Source organism: Balaenoptera acutorostrata, chromosome 4, assembly GCF_949987535.1.
Source record: "Balaenoptera acutorostrata chromosome 4, mBalAcu1.1, whole genome shotgun sequence".
NCBI classification, from domain to species: Eukaryota; Metazoa; Chordata; class Mammalia; order Artiodactyla; family Balaenopteridae; genus Balaenoptera; species Balaenoptera acutorostrata.
This window is the reverse complement of record NC_080067.1, coordinates 20,420,156-20,438,565: the sequence shown is the minus strand read 5'-3', so window position 1 is coordinate 20,438,565 and position 18,410 is coordinate 20,420,156. Positions and strand designations below refer to the sequence as shown.

General features: G+C 40.0%; 1 protein-coding gene across 3 annotated transcripts in view; it reads left to right on the top strand.

The window, feature by feature from the left end:
- Positions 1-18,410, top strand: part of RYK (receptor like tyrosine kinase) — a 102,017-nt gene that overhangs the window by 42,390 nt on the left and 41,217 nt on the right. For all 3 annotated transcript variants that reach the window (XM_057545003.1, XM_057545002.1, XM_057545004.1), the window contains exons 3-6: positions 7,155-7,254; positions 9,004-9,138; positions 12,323-12,376; positions 16,037-16,181. In XM_057545003.1, coding sequence (XP_057400986.1) covers positions 7,155-7,254; positions 9,004-9,138; positions 12,323-12,376; positions 16,037-16,181 — 434 coding nt within the window. The remainder of the gene's footprint in view (positions 1-7,154; positions 7,255-9,003; positions 9,139-12,322; positions 12,377-16,036; positions 16,182-18,410) is intronic.

Genomic DNA, 18,410 nt, shown 5'->3' with positions numbered 1-18,410 from the left:
CTTCCCAGTCCAGATTATTCTCTCTCATAATTACACCTTAAATTCGTTTCCTATCTCTCTCGAGACTAATGCCTCATCCTTAGTTTGGGCTTTCATTGTTTCTTAACTAGATACAGAAATAGTCTTCTAACTGGTCTTGCTTCTGGACTGACCTCTTGCTGTACCCCCCGCAGACCTGCCCTAGGGCTCTTGGTTGCCACCAGAATAAAGTTCTATTTCTTAGGGAGCCTTCATGATCTCATCCCTGCCTTTTCTTTTTCTGCCTGCCCTCCTGCTAATTGTTTACTGCCATTTTTTTTGTGGTGGGGGGTCTGGCAATTTCTGGAATGCCCTGTGCCCTGTTACATTACTGCTGTTTGCTCTGCTAGAAATGCCCTTTCTCCATTCTTTACCTCATTAACTCTTTTTATCTCAAAACTTACACTTGGTGTCACCTCTTTTTCATCTATGTCAGGTGCCCTTTTCTGTACCCACAGTGACCTTCTGTTTCCTCCCTCATAGCCCTTATCATACTCTAAGACTGTTTTAGTAGTTGATCTTCTTCTCTGTCTCCCTCCAAGGTGCTGAGCATGTTAAGGGTAGGAACCTCTTTTTGTCCTTCTCTGTGGCCCTTGTGCCTGGTGTAGCACCTGGTAGTTAGTTACAGGTATTCCTTAACCGACTATGGAGGAGATGCACAGGTAGAAGCCACAGGGCACAGCTCAGCAAATGGGGAACTTCTGAGCAGTTAGAGCTTTTCAAAGTTAGAATGTGCTGCTTTAGGAGTGGTGGATTCCTGTATCTACAAGTGTGAAAACATAGGTTGGGTACACTTGACAAGCTAGTTGACAAACTAGTTGCACACCTGGGATTTTCCAGATATTTTACTCTGAATAAAGTTGTAAATTTGGAAAAATGAATGGAATTCATAGTTTGAATATATAGCTAAACTTATTTCACAGTTCATCTGTAGCAGGTGTAAGAATTTAGAGGAAAGTGCTAATCATGTTATATCTTAAAGTGTTTTATAGTAAAAAACTAAGGAATGTGTGTACATTAAATCTAATTTCATGTTCGGCCTCCGTTGCAGCTCCTAATTCCAGTTTTAGGTCATAATCTCTTCAGTGATTTTAGCACAGTTGTTTAATTGAAGTTTGTCTATTTTAAAAGTTAATCTTTTGAGTATTTCATTTATGCATATGGTACGAAATGCAAAAGGCATATGGGGTATACAGTGAAAAATAAATCCCCTACACCTTCCTAGAACCATCCCCAAGCAATCTAGCCACCTAGTTCGCCTTCCATTGGCAACCACTGTTACCTGATTCTAGTCTCCCCTTCTAAAGATAGTCTGTGCATAGATAAGCATCTCTGTGTGTGTGTGTGTGTGTGTGTGTGTGTGTGTGTGTGTGTGTGTGTATTTTTTTGAAATGGGAAAATCATGCAAGGGGCTAGGAGAGACATGTTGGAGAGTTCTTCAACTGATCATGTTGGCTCTGGGATGCAATCAGGAACTTTCAAAAGGAGGGCCATGGCTCCCAGGCTTCAACACTTTGTAGTTCTTGCTTTTTGAGAATTGCCAGAAGATGAGGTATTTGCTTCCAGAGATCTCCAGGCTTCTTGGTATTTCACTTCACATTGTAGATATTTTAACATTAGTTTTAACACATCAAAGCTTTTGATCATAGTGTTCTCCAGTGTATACGTGATTCTGTTTTATCTTGCCAAACAGGTTGTGGTCTTCTCAGAGGCTGGAGCTGTGTCTTATTCATGACATTGTGTCACACTGCCTTAGTGAGTGGTTGGTAAATATGATGGGTTAATTGCATTTCCAGATGGGATGAGAACTCTGGTGTTGCTTCTCTTTCACAAGGCCACACACTCAAAAAAAGAAAAAAAATACTACTGGTGGCTTTAACGAATAATTAGTTTCTTCTGTATTCCAGGACATTCTCCAATATCCAGAAAAAAACATGCAACTGCGTCTGTTAAGTGTCAGTAGATATTTTAGATAGCTGAAAGGCAAAAATACACCAAAATGTAGCAGAATACAGTCCCCGCTCACTCCCATCCCATAGCTGTTCTCTGGTTTCAGGAATTCATCATTGTCAGGAGGGTCTGCAGGGAACTTGTCCAGAGTTCCTACAGCAGCCCTGGGGCTCAGCCTGCTGTATCGCCTGCAGAGTGGGGTTTCTATGAGAAATGCAGCACTTCGGGTAATTTCAGAGAAATTAAAAGCCTATTTGGCTGTAGGCGAGTGTATTCACTTTAAATCTGTATTGTGTTCCAAAAGGAAGTGGCTTTACTCAGCAGCTGCCTCTTTGCAATTGCCATTTGTTTCCAAGTAAGGGAAGATTACCAAAAATGTTTATTTCTTAGCTTATTCAAATATTTATATATTCTCTAGTTTCTTTTCTGAAGTATTTTGGCTCATTCTTTTTTCTGATAAACAACTGCTGTTCAGATTTCCTTTGTTCCAGTAGATTATAAATGTTAGCTTTAGAGCAGATCTGTTTCTTCAAAGGATCATTGGCAAGTGAGATTCGATATAGATCGATACATGCCAAAATAGGAAAAAACTGGCCTTTGATAATTGGCAGTTTCTAACCCCAGAAACTGCAATTTAAAATTTTATATTCTGAAGGTTCCTGAGGGAGAAGAGAACTGCTTTGGAATGCCTTTCATGTTTAGGCAGTGCATCAAAAAGGGAGGAAGCAAAGCGCAGGCATGGTGCTTTCACACTTCTTAGTGTTCCAGGCTGCTGTTGGCCAAAGGTTTGGGCTTTTCAGAAATCTTACTCAGCCCCTTCACCACCTCTCTCCGTGCCCCTGACTCTACCCAGCTCCACTCACAAGCTTACTTCTCTCCCTCCTGACCTTCTCCGCCTCCAACCCCTGGCTACACTGAGACTCTCCAGAGCTAGTCTTGTTCCCGCCCTCAGCACTGCAGTTAGGGCCTTTGACCCTGTTTGCCGCTGGCTTTGTCTGCTGCCCCAGGGGTTCTGGTCCCTGGCTAGCTGTGCCCCTGCTTGCAATAACTGAGACTTAGAATAAAGGAGACAGCAAGTGTGGGGAAGCATAATAAGTTTGGTTTTGAATCTGCTACATTTGAGAGCTGTAAGATTATTAGGTAGATATGTCTAGTAGGTAACTGGGCATATGGGAGAAAATGAAGATATAGGAGAGAGAGAGATGAGTTGATGATACAAAATCCCATCAGTGATGAAGTGGGCTAGAGCTAGTATACTAGGAGAGAAGGGTTTATCATTTGGAGAGGAGAACAGATCTCTCCTTGGGACTGGTGTGCAAAGGTTGAGGGTTCTAACAGATCTGCCTGGAGCTGAAAAGAAAGGCAGAAAGGGGGTTCCTGTGTGCCAGCCGAAGGGGACAAGAGCATTGTCTGAGAGAAGGGAAGTGGGGAGGGCAGCAGGTGGTGAAGCTGTGGATCCCGTGAGATTTGGAGTGAGAAGACTAGGGAGAGAGGGGTGATGGGGGAAGGGATTGCTGAGCAGGATTAACGGCCTGCCCTGAACCTGGGGATCATCCTTGTGTAGGAGCAACTTTCTCTTCCAGGTGTGATTTCCCCCAGCAGTGCTGGGCAGCAGAAGTAGAGTGAGAGGTGGTCAGAGTCCTGATGGCAATACGACTGTGTCGGTAACTAGTCTTCTTTGGGGCACAGTCTGTGGGAAAGTGAAACCAGGTCACTAGCTAGGCTGGAGAGGATGGAAATAGCTTTATTGGCTTTTGCATCCCAACTATGAGCATAGCCCTTGGCTTACAAATGTGCTTCATAAATGTTGGTTGAATCAGAGTGTTGGAGACAAAGAACCGATTTTATAGGAATCAGATGTTATGATGGGATCTTTGATAGAGTGGGATTTTTGCATTTGTTTTGGTTATGGGACAATTCTTCAGTACGTAGGAATACTGAATGTTAATATTGAAGCCATCAGGAAGATGGCAGGAGACAGAGTGAGCCAAGCGCCCAGGCCTCTGCAAAGTCCCTGTGTGTCACTGATGATGATGGCGTGAGAAACAGCCGTTATGAGTAGAAGTTGGGAGCTTCAGAGTATAGGGGGTTTTGCATGAGGAAGGGGTGTGTAGGACCTAATGATCCTGAAAGAATGCTGACTCTACTGTCTAGGCCCTGAGGGTTGAGGGTTAGGAAAGCCAGGCTGGGGGAGAAGGTGGGGAAGACACCTGTGAAGAGGCTGAGAGTATGGGAGGCTGTTCAGAATAGTGGCGTTCCCAAGATGGGGGACAAAACAGAAGGGCTGCAATATTGTTCTTGGCAGGGCATAGGAAAGCTTGTGTCAGAATCTGGGGTCAGGAGTAGGCTGGTGCTTATGGGGAAGTGCAGCAGGGCATAGGGTAGCTACTCTGGAATGACTGCTGATGCCACTGGGGTCTGCGTTTATTAGAGGGGACCTGTGCCAGACTGACAGGTGTGTCATATTAATTATTTTATTTGATCCTCATAACATGGTTGTACTAGCCTCATTTTATAAAAACTGAAACTCGGAAAAGTTAGTAATTTACCTAATGGTCACACAGTCTCATGGTTCTAATCCAGTTCTTGCTGACTGTGCTTAATTTTTTTTTCATGCACTTGCCCTTCATGTATTGCCCTGTTTAGAGGTAGCATGGATATAGGGATATAGTCAATGCATTCTCTTAGTCAGTGAGTATTGCTGGGAAAGCCTGCTCATTCTTGGCCCAGACTTGCTAGGCTGCAGCTCTCTCGCTCCCCCTGGTGGTAGTGACGGTATTTCGGCACGCTAAGATGAGAGGGAACACTTCTAGCCAAGGTGCCACTAAGTCACTGATGTGCAGCAGCAAGAACATTCCCTTTGTTATGAAAATGGCACTTAACAAATACAGCCTTTAACAATTGTCTGTATACCTATCTTAACTGTAAAGCAATACTTTAATATTTGCATACCCCCTACAGCTTTCTGGGACTTTCTAGTAGAGTGTGAAAAGAGAAACCCAGAGGGGGAGTTACAGTCATTGGATTGAGCCCTTCTTATCCATGGTTTAAACACCTCCTGACCGAGTTAATACTCAGGTGTCCATCCGTTCTTTTATAATCTGGAAGGTTACTCTTTGCCTGTTTCCTTTCCTCTTTGTTAAGTCCTTTTTTGTTGGTTTTTTTCATTAGCATATAAACATGTTTGAGTATCTCCCATTGAAAAAAGAAGAAAGGCTTTGAAATCTACCCCACCACCCACCTCCAGCCCTGCTCCCCACCTATTACCTGATTACATTCTTCCTAGTTAAGTTTCTTGAAGAATGGTTTCTTGAACCTCTTTCCTACTACTGTTTTCCTAACCCACTGCCCTTTGGCTTCTGCCAGTCCCAGCCTCCACCAAAAAGCCCTTGTGACCACTGAATGGGAGAGGGGTACCATTCTTATTGAGTCCCCAAGGTCAGGACAAAGAGTAACGTGAAATATAAGGCCTCTTTGAAGGTCTTGAAGGTGGCAGCCATTCTGAATTCCACCTGTTGCTTTGCAGTTTGAGCTCTTTCTTTCATGAACGTCTCTCTAGCAACAGGACTGTATTTATTGATTGATGCTGATTGGTTCTATTAAGCAACCTATGTAGGCCAGGTATTGATAGAGAATATTGGTGTTCCCAGGACATCTTCCTAGTACCCCCTCTTCCTTTCCTGATTCTGAATCACTTGAGAAATAGATCCAGAGGTTAGATGGGCATCCAAACATAAACTTTCTCAGTGGTGAAAGCTGGACTAGAGAATGTGGCTTAGATAGTCTATGAGAAATTTGTACCTTGGAATCTGCTTGTGAGGTGAGTGGGTCTGTAGAACAGACCTTCATCCACCAGTCACATGCAGGCCCTCAGAGCTTGGCTTTTATCAGATAGAGAAGACATTGGTGACTAGTCATGGTCTGTAAGTTATACATCTCAGCTCCTTGGCCCTTCATATCTATCTGCCTCTCCAGGGCTTCTCTGCCAGCGGCTGTGGTCCTCAGCAGAATTTCTGAATCCTAGATGGCACGTTGTACAGGAGAGTGGTGGTACTGTTCTGAGCATGAAATAGAGGGTGGCTTACTGGATTGAATTTCTGTCCAATTGAAAATTCCTAGGAACAAATGAACAAACATAACAAGACAGAAACCGAGTCATAAATACAGAGAACAAGCAGATGGTTACCAGAGGAAAGAGGGTAGAGAGGGAGGAAAGAGATAGGTGAGGGAGATTAAGAGGTGCAAACTTCCAGTTGCAAAATAAAAGAGTCAAGGATATGAAATTTACAGTGTGGGGAGTATAGTCAATAACTAAACTATCTTTGTGGTGACGTATCTTAACTAGACTTATTTTGGTGATCATTTTGAAATGTATAGAAAAAAATCACTGTGTTGCATAAACGGAACTAATATAGTGTTGTAGGTCACTTATACTTCAAAACAAACAAACATACAAACAAACACATGGAAAAAGGATCAGATGTGTGGTTACCAGAGGAGGTGGGCAGGGGGAGTTGGATGAAGGCAGTGAAAAGGTACTACAAACTTCCAGTTATAAGATAAATAAGTGCTAGGGATATAATGTACAACCTTATAAATAGAATTAACACTGCTGTATGTTATATATGAACATTGTTAAGAGAGTAAATTCTAAGAGTTCTTATCACAAGGAAAAATTTTTTTCTATTTCTTTAATTTTGTATCTATATGAGACGATAGATGTTCCCTAAACTTATGGTGATAAGCATTTCATCATGTATGTAAGTCAAATCATTATGCTGTAACCCTTTTAAACTTATATAGTGATATATGTCAATTATATCTCAATAAAACTGGAAGAAAAAAATAAACACACCCCCAAGACAGTAGTAATCTAATGGGTCATGTAAGAGGTAACGCAGTCTGGTGGAGAAAAGTCTTAGAATCAGACGCAGCTGAGCTGGATTCCCACTCTAGCTACTTTGCATATATTCAACTTCCCTGGCTTGGTTTCTTCAACTGTTTAAAAAAAAAGGAACATTCCTAGCACTGTTTCTGACAATTTGGACTTTTTTAAAAATAGCTAATTATTTGTTCTTATGAAAGGCTCATGCATTCATTAGTTAATGACCTAAATCAGTGAGGTCAAGCTGTTGGTGCCCTTTCTGTTATCACGGATCCAGTTTGTTTATTTCTCCATTTTACAGGTTGAATATAAGCTGGGATTCCAAGTAGACAATTTCGTGGCTATGGACATGCCCCAGGTCAACATTTCTGCTCAGGGGGAAGTTCCACGCACTTTATCAGGTGAGTCTCAGTGACAGAGTTTAACATACTGTTTTTAACTGTGTCCCATGTACTCTCAAAGAACAGTTAAACTACTGATAATGTAGTGTTCTACGCACACACGTAGGTATCAGATGCGTAAGTACTTTGAAAAGTAATTTTTTAAAATAGGGATTACGTGGACTGTTTAAACCATTTCCTCTTTTCCGTCTCCTCCAGAACTGTCTGCACTCAGCTCTCCTCTGTCTCCTTATATGCATTGTTGGCCCCCAGCTGGGTCCCTTTGTCTGGTCTTGTTTCTCTTCCGTTAGTTCCCACACTGCAGCCCTGATAATCACTGAACACTCACTTCTGACCATGTGATATCCAGCCCCTTAGTGCCCCCACCCCAATCAGCTGAGTACATTGCAGACTCCCCAGCCAGTGTGCTGTGTTTACCATCTGCCCCTGCCTGCCTGTCTAAACCTTATTGCTGCGTTTGCCCCAGTGTTCCAGCAGTGCCATGCTACATGTAGTTCTCAGAGCCATGCCTTTGCACATGCTGGTCTCGGTATTTCGAACCATGTTTTCATCTTTCCTGCTTGTGAATTTCTATTCATACTAAATTTTCTGCAAGACTCAAAATCTGTACTCTTCTTTTCCTGCCTCCTCTCCCTCCATTTGTTAACTCTTCTGTATTTAACTGTTTTGAACTGAGCACATTGTCTTGTAATTCTTTGTCTTTGTCTCTCCCTCTAGCCTGTGCCACCCTGAGGGCAGGAGCTGTCTTTCAGCTATCTACCCTTGGTGCCTAGCATAACATCTGGAACAAGATAGGCACTCAGGACATGTCTGAGTAAATCATTTAAGTGTCATATTTACACCAATTTAACTACTTTTGAGCCAGCCTTTTGAGAGAGGCTCCTGAAGATGTGAGATACAAAGAAAATGAAAAATTTTAAAACTTGACAGTATAAGCCCCAGTGTTATGGAACTTTTTTAACAGTCTTACTCACTGTTATTAGTGACATTCATTAATCTAAGCTTTAAGAAAACATGGGAAGGCTGGTTAGTTTTTATGGGCCAGTAAAGAAATTCAAAAATGCCCATATTGTTCATACGCTGATATAGATGGTAGAATGATGTATTCTAAATTTGTAGAAAAAGAGTCTTAAACTGAAAGATTGGAAAAAAAAAAAAAAAAAAAAAGGATGTGCACCAGAATCTGTTATCCCCTTGCTACATTAATTGATTAAAGCTAATTTCTGTTTAGAAAGGTTTGTTTTTTTTTTTTCTTTTTAATTCATAGTTGAGAATTTATCAGTTTCATTTACAGGTTTATTTTTAATCTCTTCATTAAGAATAATACATAATTGCATTTTGGTGGTGAATTGTCTTTCCTTTTTTATCAAGTAATTTTTGTTGTTACTGTTGATTGTGACTGGTGAGGTAGTAGGGTTTGCCTTATGATTCTGTAGCTTTACTATATTATAATAAGAGAACTTATGAGACAAATTGATACATTAAAAATCATGAGCAAATTTGAAAATAATTCTCTTCCTTTATGTCTTGGTTTGTTCTTTAATGCTAACTTTTATATCTGTAGTGAATGAAGTACCTAATGTCCAAAGCTGTGTAGTCTAAACATAAGTTCTCTGAAAGTTTCTGCTTAGTATGTTATGTAAATGTATTATTTTTAGTTTTATTGCAACAAAAATAAATTCTAAGTTATTCAATGGGCATTAATGTTGATTTTTAGAAAATTAAAATATTTTTTCTTTTTTTAAACAGTGTTTCGGGTCGAGCTTTCCTGTACTGGCAAAGTAGATTCTGAGGTTATGATACTAATGCAGCTCAACTTGACAGTAAATTCTTCAAAAAACTTTACAGTCTTAAATTTTAAACGAAGGAAAATGTGCTACAAAAGTAAGGAATTTATTTACCAAAGTATGTGTTTTATATAAATGTGAGAAGTTCAAAAATAGATTTTGTCACCTTTTTACAGATTTGTGATCAAATCTTGATTATAGTTGCAAGTGAGAAAAGAGAGCACTAACTGATGAAATTCCGAAATAATCACCGAGATAGCTTGTAGCCAGGAATCTCATTCAGGCCCCACTCAGTTCCTGCTTTCTCAAAATCTTTATCAGAATTGCTAAGGACGTTTTCCTTTAGGAGTGTGAAATAGCACTAGTGGCTGAAGAGGTAAAGAAATTAGGTAATTTTGATAGGGACCCCTGAGTAATGGGGTGTTAATTATGAATTACTGTTATGTAGAAACATTGCCCTGGGGCCAGAAAGACCTGCGTTAGAATTACAGCTCTGCTCTTGACAGGATATTGGAACAGGTTTCTTAACCTAAGTCTCAGTTTTTTTCATCTGTAAAATGGGATAATAACCTGTTTCAAGAGGTTGGTTGGTTGATTTTAGATTAATTGAAGCTACTAACCTGAAACTTAGAATACCATATGTGGGTACTTAATACATGTTGGTAGTTTTTGAATAATCTGTTACTCAAGAAATTACAGTGGATATGAAAGAGCTCCAGCATACTAGGTCATACATAGATCAAAGAATTTTAGAATTCTCCTTAAAGGTTATCTAGTCCAACCCACTCACTTTAAGTTCCAGAGAGATTAAAGTGACCTGAATTTACAAAGTCACATTGGTAGAGCTGGTTAGTATCTAAGGTAGGGGAAAAAAAAAGCTAAAGAAAACCCCGCTAAACTTGCTGAGTGCCTGCTGTGTTCCAAGTGCTTTACACACATTAAACCCATTTAATGCTTATAGCAGCCCTAGGCAGTAGGTTCTCTCCTTATCTCCATTTTCTGAGGAGGAAGCTGAGGCTCAGAGAATCCAACCAACTTGCCAAGGCCGGACAGCTCAGTGGTGGAGCTAGGTTGCAAACCCGTGCTCTTGCTTTTTTGGCTTCTTTGGCAAACTGTCTCTTAACACATTTCCTAGTCAAAGTTAGTGCTGAGTGTTATGAGAACGCCTGAGGCCAGCACATGAGTTATAATGGCTAATGTCCAGGTAACATGCCAGTAAAAAAGCTGTACTGCATTAGAACGGGCATTTTTTAAGCTCTAATTTAATCTTTTAATTAGAGTAAATATAAAGTAAACAGTTACTCTCCATGTGTATTTTTCCCAGTTTTATTGAAATATACTTGACATACATCACTGTATAAGTTTAAGGTGTACAGCATAATGGTTTGATTTACATACATTGTGAAATGATTATCATAATAAATTTACTTAGCATCCATCATTTCATATGGATACAATAGAAAGAGAGAGCAAAAAAATAAAAAAATTTTTTCCTTGTGATGAGACCTCTTAGGATTTAGTTTCTTAACAACTCTCACATATATCATACAGTTAACATATTGTGTTAAATAACATATAATGTACACCGTGCTGTACGTTATATCCCTAGTGTTTATCTTATAACTGGAAGTTTGTACCTTTTGACTACCTCCTCCAGTTCCTCCTCCCTCCTGCCTCTGATAATAACAAATCTGATCTCTTTTCTTATGATTTTTAAAAAATTTTTAATTCTTTAGATTCTGTATACATGTAAGTGAGATCATACAATATCTCATAGTCTTTCTCTGTCTGACTAATTTCACTTAGCGTAAGACGCTCAAAGTCTATCCATGTTGTTGCAAATGGCAGGATTTCCTTATTTTTTATGGCTAAATGGTATTCCATTAGGTGTGTGGTGTGTGTGTGTGTGCGTGCACGTGTATTTTCACCACTTCTTTATCCAAAATGGACATTTTTAGTCTACGGCCCCACCACCCTGAATGTGCGATCTCGTCAGAATGGACATTTTTAAAATGAAAAGTTAGTCCCTTGTTAGCTTTGGTGTTTTGATACATTGGTCAGTTCTTGCATATCCAGTTATACCTTCATGTAATTTTAAAGCCAAAGAAGAGTTTAGAGACTCTAGTTCAACCTAGTCGTTATATAATATGAGGAGACTGGGACCTGGAGTGGTCACCTAAGCTTGCATAGGCAGTCAGTGAGGAATGCAGAACAGGTGGTTCCTGGCCCCTAGGGAGGTGGCGCTGCCTACACCACGGCACTTCATCTGTTAGTGCTTAAAGGCAGACTGTCGGACAAGTGTGATGGGGGTCTGTGGAGCCCGCTAAGGTTAATGATCAGCCGATATTCAGAATAATCCCATACCTTCTCCATTTTCTTTAATATGTACATGAAAATTAACAATTGATGTAATTTTCTATTCTGTTTTAGAATTAAGTTTAATATAGTACCACCCTTTTTATTTGGTGGTCATACTTCTGGGCACCCTAATCATCCGGTTTACATTCATGACTCTTTAATATGTGATCCTAATATATTTATATGGCTTTCCAGCTTACTACATTTTGAAAACTGTCTGCCACAGAAAGCATACATGTACTGTATAGAATGTTAATGGGTGTTACTGGGAAGAAAATTTTCCTTTATGAGGGTGTATATTATTGGATCAGACCGGTTTTGTTACTCTCAAACTCCTTAGAGCCTTTGCACTCTGCTAATGTGCACTGTGAACCTCCACAGAGGTTATAATATGTAGCTTTCCCCAGACTTCTTGACCACAGAAACCCTTTTTCATTGAGCATCTATCTGTAAGTAATACCCATTGGCTAATATAGGCATAGACTGTTGATTGATGAATATAGTGATGATTATCAGAATAGTAATGTAACATTTATTATATATATATTTTTTAACATCTTTATTGGAGTATAATTGCTTTACAATGTTGTGTTAGTTTCTTCTGTATAACAAACTGAATCAGCTATATGTATACGTACATCTCCATATCCCCTCCCTCTTGCATCTCCCTCCCACCCTCCCTATCCCACCTCGCTAGGTGGTCATAAAGCACTGATCTGATCTCCCTGCGCTATGCAGCTTCTTCCCACTAGCTATGTATATATTTATTATCTTGCAACAAATACCTTGTTACCTAGTTCAGGGACTTCTGTTAGAACATAAAGCTATGTTAGAAAAAATTCAGAAAATATTATTTGGTATTTAAGGATTTTCATGGAAAAGAAAGAATTTCTAAAGCATCTTTTATCTCCTTTTTAATTCAGAACTTGAAGAAGTAAAAACTTCATCCTTGGACAAAAACACTAGCAGAACTATTTGTAAGTGTTACTGTATTATCTTTTTCCATCATTAGGGATGAAAAATGATGGATTGCAAATGAACATGGTTTTGTGTAGCTTGGATGTTTTGTGGTTTCCAGTTTGTCAAAAGATTAAATGATGCCATGCTGCTTATTTCACTGATGTTTTGTAGATTGGTATATTCAGATGAAACTATTAGAATATTGAAAATTTTGTAAAGCAAAATTCTTACATATTTCATGTGATGTAAAAACTTTTATAAGCAAGAATTTATATCATCATTTCAAATGGTCATAATTAAAGTATGAACGTGAAATATGTGTAAGATCTTCATCTGTTTAACAGAAGGATAGAAAATCTAATTCATGGCCTGGATGTAACCCTCAGCTAGTTTCATCCAGGTGAAAATACAGGCTTAAATATCCACATTGTTTAAACCTACAGAGCAGAAACTTGAAGGAGATTTTTATTTTTTGATAATGGTTGTGTAAGGTAGTATAACTTAGACTTCTTTTTCCTTTTCTGACATGGATACATCATTAACTCTTACTCTTCCTGAAATCATTTTAATAGCAGTATCTTAAAATGTTACTAGATTCTTTGTATGGAAGTAAACTAAAACAAAATCGGGGGAGGGAATTTCAAGTATGCAGAAGTCAAGAGAATGTTTTGATGAACCCCCGTGTGACCATCACCCTGCTTCAGTAATGATCAACATTTGCCAGTCCTGTACCGTTGATTCCTTCCTCCTTTTTCAGTTGGGTGCGTGGGTGGGGAAGGATAGAGTAGTACTTTAAAGCACATCCTAGGCATCATATCATTTCACCCCATAAATGTTTCAGGGTAGGTAACTTTTTAAAAGGCCATTAAAAAAAAAAGCCACGATCACCCAACACCTATTCACTTGTATTTGATTTATCACATGTAACAAAATTAAGTCCTTAATATCTTCTGATAGCTAGTCCATGTTCAAATTAACCTGATTGTCTCAAATATAGTTTCTTCCCTGAATCAGGATCCAAATGAAGCCTACACACACTGTATTTGGTTGACATGTATTTTATATTAATCAGAAACCACCCCCTTCCCTTCACTGTCATTTATTTGTTGAAGAAATTGAATCATTTGTCTCATAGAATTTTCCACATCTGCATTTTTGTGGTGTCATTTAACATGTTTTTCTCTCTTCTAAACTGGCAGTTAGACTTTGTACTTCGTTAGGTTGAGGACCAACTCTTTTGGCTAGAATAGTTCATAGATGGTAGTATGTGCTTCCTATTTTATCTTTTTCATCGCCTCAAGGAGGCACAAAGTATCAGGTTGTCTCAAAGTAGACCATTTTTGAAGGTAAAATAATATGAGATTTGTCTGCCTTTTAGAAATATTTCACTTGGATTTGTCTTTGAGAAGAAAATAAAACTATTTTTTAAAATATTGCTGCTCTCCAACTTTACTTGTAAAATTCTGGTGATTTTATCCTTTTCTTTTATGCTGTTAGGGTTATTATTTTTGACAACCAGAATACAGCATTGCGTATCCTTGGTCTCTCTCTGTCTCTTCCTTGCTCCCTCTCTCCTCCCCTCCCTTTCTGTGTATTCATCCATCTAACGTTTACCGAGAGGCTGTGATGGGCCAGGTGGTATGATTGAGGCAGAGGATTAAACTGTGAACAAAGCGGACTCCGTAAGCCCCCAGGGCTTTCTAATGTAGCAGAGGAAATGGAGTTGCAGTACCAGTGACGACAGTATCTTATGGCAGTCTGTGACGAGGCCAGCACAAGGGGCTCTGGAAATCCTGAGGAGAGGGGCAAGTAACCTCCTCTGGGAATGAGGGTGAGCTTCCTGAGGAGGGTGGCATCTCGTCTGAGACCTGAAGGGTGACCAGGTGGTGGCAGGTGAAACGTCAAAGTGAGGGAATGGGAACAGTGCATACACAAGCCTTGGAATTTGGAGGTAATCAGGCGGGGCGCATTTGGTGATCTGCCCAGCAGAGCGGTACCCTCTCCTCTGCCTTGGAGTGTGCTGAGATGGATACTGCCAACATCAGCCTTTGGGACCTTCCTTTCCCACCCCTTCAAGGTTGAACGGCCTGTGGCATTCTTAAGGAAAGTCATACCTTCATTCAGGCTGCTGTCAAGTCTAGCTGCCCTAGAAGCCATTCGGTCTCTCTGCATTGATCTGTTCTGGTTTATTATTTGTTGATTCAAAGTTTAACTGTTAGAAAGCAATCTTATTTTTAAGTTTTTGAAAGCTATGACTTTTATCTTTTGTCCTGACCTATCCCCATAACTCCACATTTGTATTTCTGTCAATTTGACATCTCCACGTAGATGTGTACTAGGTACTCTTGGACAAAACAAAACTGTTGATTCTCTGTTTCCCCAACCCGCTTCTTTTTTCTCCTTGTAAAGGTACCTTATCCACCTAATTCTTTAAGCCAAAGCTTTGCTTCCTCTTTTTCTTTCTACCCCGGTTCAATCCATTAGCAAACTCTGTTGACTGCTTCCCAATCCATGAACTTCTCGCCTTCCCCATAACACTCTTGTCCAAGCCGCTGCTCTCTCTTTCTTGGACTGCTGTAGTAACCTGATCTGTGCCTGCTTCTGCTTTTGCCCCTCCCCACAGTATTCTTTATACAGCATGCAGAGTCATCTGTGTTTCTTGTGTTTTCAAGTATGATCGTGTGTGTCATTCCTTTGGCTGAAGCCTTGCAGTGACTTCCCATATCATTTAGGATAAAACCCAAATTCTTCACTAGAATTCTGATGTGAGTACTCATCAAAACTTACATGAATCTCCAGTTACACCAGTTCTGTTTCTATTTCTCTGTCTTCCATTCTGCTTGCTCTTATCATGTGGATCTTTGTTTCTGTGTCTCTTTCTCAGTTGCTCCTGTGTGTATGTGTATACATGTGTCTCTGTGTCTTTGAATTATTTCCCCTATTGCTGAGGCTTTCTCTCTTTTTGAATAATATTAAGGTGACTGTTATTTTATTTCATGAGTATAGTCTTGTTTTCCTGCTTTTATCTTTAAAAACAGATAAGCAAAATAATTTCTGTTACTCTCAAAAGTGAAAAAGATGAAAGGTTTGTTTGTTTGTTTTACCTGTGGGTCGCTCTACTGTATATCCCTCCCCCTGTGAGTTAGTGGTCATCGGCAACAAAGATGTCTGATCTCTCCGTACCAGGCGTCACTGTTGAGGAAGGGTCTGTAGAGCTTGCTGTCCAGTATGGTAATTACTAGCCACGTGTGGCTATTTAACATTAAATTAATTGAAATGAAATAAAATGGAAACTTTGGTTCCTGCATTGTACTAGCTACATTTCAAGTGCTTAATAGCCACAGGTGGCCAGTGGCTGCTATATTGGGATGCACCCTATAGAGCATTCCCCTATTGGACAGCACTGCTATAGATGGTTTATTATATGTATACCACTTGTGAATTTTACTCATTAACCAAAAGTTCTATTTAAAATCCCTTTTTTACTACAACAAAAACACTTTTTAAATTGTGTGAATTTACATCAACAGGCTGCTGGTAACTGATCTTATCAAAGAATGGACACGTGAAATGAAAGTCTTTTACAAAGAACAGGGTGCTCGTTGTGTATATTGGGTCACAAAGCAATCGATGATATTTGTTTAAAAAGCTTAATGTGCTGTTCATTTTTATTTCAGATGATCCTGTACATGCAGCTCCAACCACTTCTACGCGTGTGTTTTATATCAGCGTAGGGGTTTGCTGTGCAGTAATATTTCTTGTAGCAATAATATTAGCTGTTTTGCACCTTCATAGTATGAAAAGGATTGAACTGGATGACAGGTATCGTATATATTTTGGGAAAGGAAAAAAATAAAAGCAGTTGTTTGCATTTACATGGGAGCCCACACACACCCATGCCCCCTGGTGCACAGTGGTGCAGGGGAAGAAGGGTGGTTAAGCCCTAGCCAAGGGAAAAAATACTGTCTTTGTGTTTCTCTGATTTTATTTTTAAAAATTTGTGAAGTCAGAAATTAGTTTATTAGTTGGTGCAGAAGTAGTAGAGATCAATTTTTTCCCCATCTCCTTTGACATGACTCTCTTCTAGACTCCTAGTACCTTTTTGAAATAGCCCTGTTTCTTCCTTCTAGTTTGTCCCTCCATCACTATCCATCCTTCTGTCCATCCATCCATCCATCCAGTTTATTAACATTTATTGAGAACCTGCTATGATTTAAATCATTAGTTCTCAACCTGGTCGCACATTAGAGTCATGGGTAAGCTTTTAAAATACATCAGCACTTAGGTACCCACTTCCAGAAATTCTGATGTCATTGGTCTAGGGTGGTGTTTGAGCATCAGTATTTTTCTTAAAGCTTTCTGGATGAGTCTAATGTGTAGGCTTTGATATACACTGGGTTAGATATTACGCTAAGTGCTAGGAATAAAAAAAAATAATGATGTACTTCGTGACTTCAAGTATTTAATCTTTGACATTAACCCATAATTATAAAAGTTTGTAAATTTGATGATTGTGGTATGTGTATTATAGTGTGGGAATAGAACAAGTGTTTGTCCCAGCCTGGGTGAGGCAAGATGACCAGGAGGACATTATAGCCAGGATAGGGTGAGAGGTAAAGATGGAATGATAGGTTTATTTTCCTAGTGCACAGTTCTCATTTCCCTCCTCAGTGATTCCCAGTTGCTGACTGAAGACATTCTCAGCTTCGTGACTTGGCTTTCAAGGCGCCCTCCTTTACAGTCTGGAGATGAGCCTGCCTTGTCTCTCATCCTTACTTCACGCTCCAGTTAAATGATTATTTGTTCCTCACTTTTGCCCTACACTTTGCCCTCCAGGACTTTTGTTCATGCTCTCCTTTGCCCACAGGGCTCCCTGCATTTTTCACTGGTTCAAACCATTCTTCACATTTCAACTCCATTGCCATCTCTTTCATGAACTCTTTTTTAAGCCTCCCAACCATCAATTTCTCCCTCCTCTCTTTGTCTGTCTCTCCTTCCCTCTCTGTTTCTCTGTCTCTCTCTCTTTTTGGTAGCAATTATTTTACTTTTTCCTTCTAAACTCAGTTTTTGTGTACTTGCCTCTCCTGCTGGCATGTAAGCTCTTCCCAGTTAGGGAGCAGTGCGTCTCACTGCCGGCTCCCCAGCCCTACCCAGTGCTGTGCATACAGCAGGTCAGCAGATGCGCGGCAGAAGCAGAAGCACAAGGCGATGGGGGTCCTGGTTGGATTAATTCCTGCCCCTAAGTACTCTCTGTCCTCTCTGTTACACTTTCTTTATCTGAGTAGAGAAAGAAGAGAGAGGAGGTCAGAGTGAGAAGGGAAATCCACGGATGGGGTGTTTCAGAGTATGTTTTGTATATATGGTTGTGTTAGAATCGGGTTTTGTAGAGAAAGAACTGAGGGGGAAGTGAAGTAACAGGAACATTTTGATGCGACTCTGAGAGAGGATATGGCAGAGTTAGAGGTCACTGGAAGGCATGGCATTTAGTAGTCTGTCTTGGTAAACACATTCTCCTTGAATGCTTGCTGCTTGTGTGGGGGGGCTCTGAACCCACAGAGATCAGAGTTGCGTAAGAACTTCAGAATCCATGGGGCTTATACCTTTGCTGCTGAAATAATTTGTTACCACCCATGAATTGGTGTTCCAGTTCTCTAGTTTTCAGGCAGATGTTTCCAGACGTTGCCTGAATAGAAGCAGCTTTCATCATCACTTGTTTTCAGAGTACAGCCTAGTGGTTAAGAGCATGGACATCTCTGAATTCTGGCTGTGCTACTTACTAGCTTTGTGGCCCAGATAGAGGAAGTTCTGTAGCTGCTTTATGTCTCAGTTTTCCTCATCTCTAAAGCAGAGATGATCATGGCACGTACTTTGTAGGCATGTTGCGAAGTTTTAGTGAAATAAAAGTGTAAGCTCTTAGAACAAGCCCGGCATATAGTTAGTGCCATTATTATGATTTTTCTTTTCAGAAAGTTGCAGTGTGTTGGTAGTGATGGACTAATTTCTTCTTCAACTCTTTCCTATTCTACTAGCTGTTATTTATTACATGCCAGG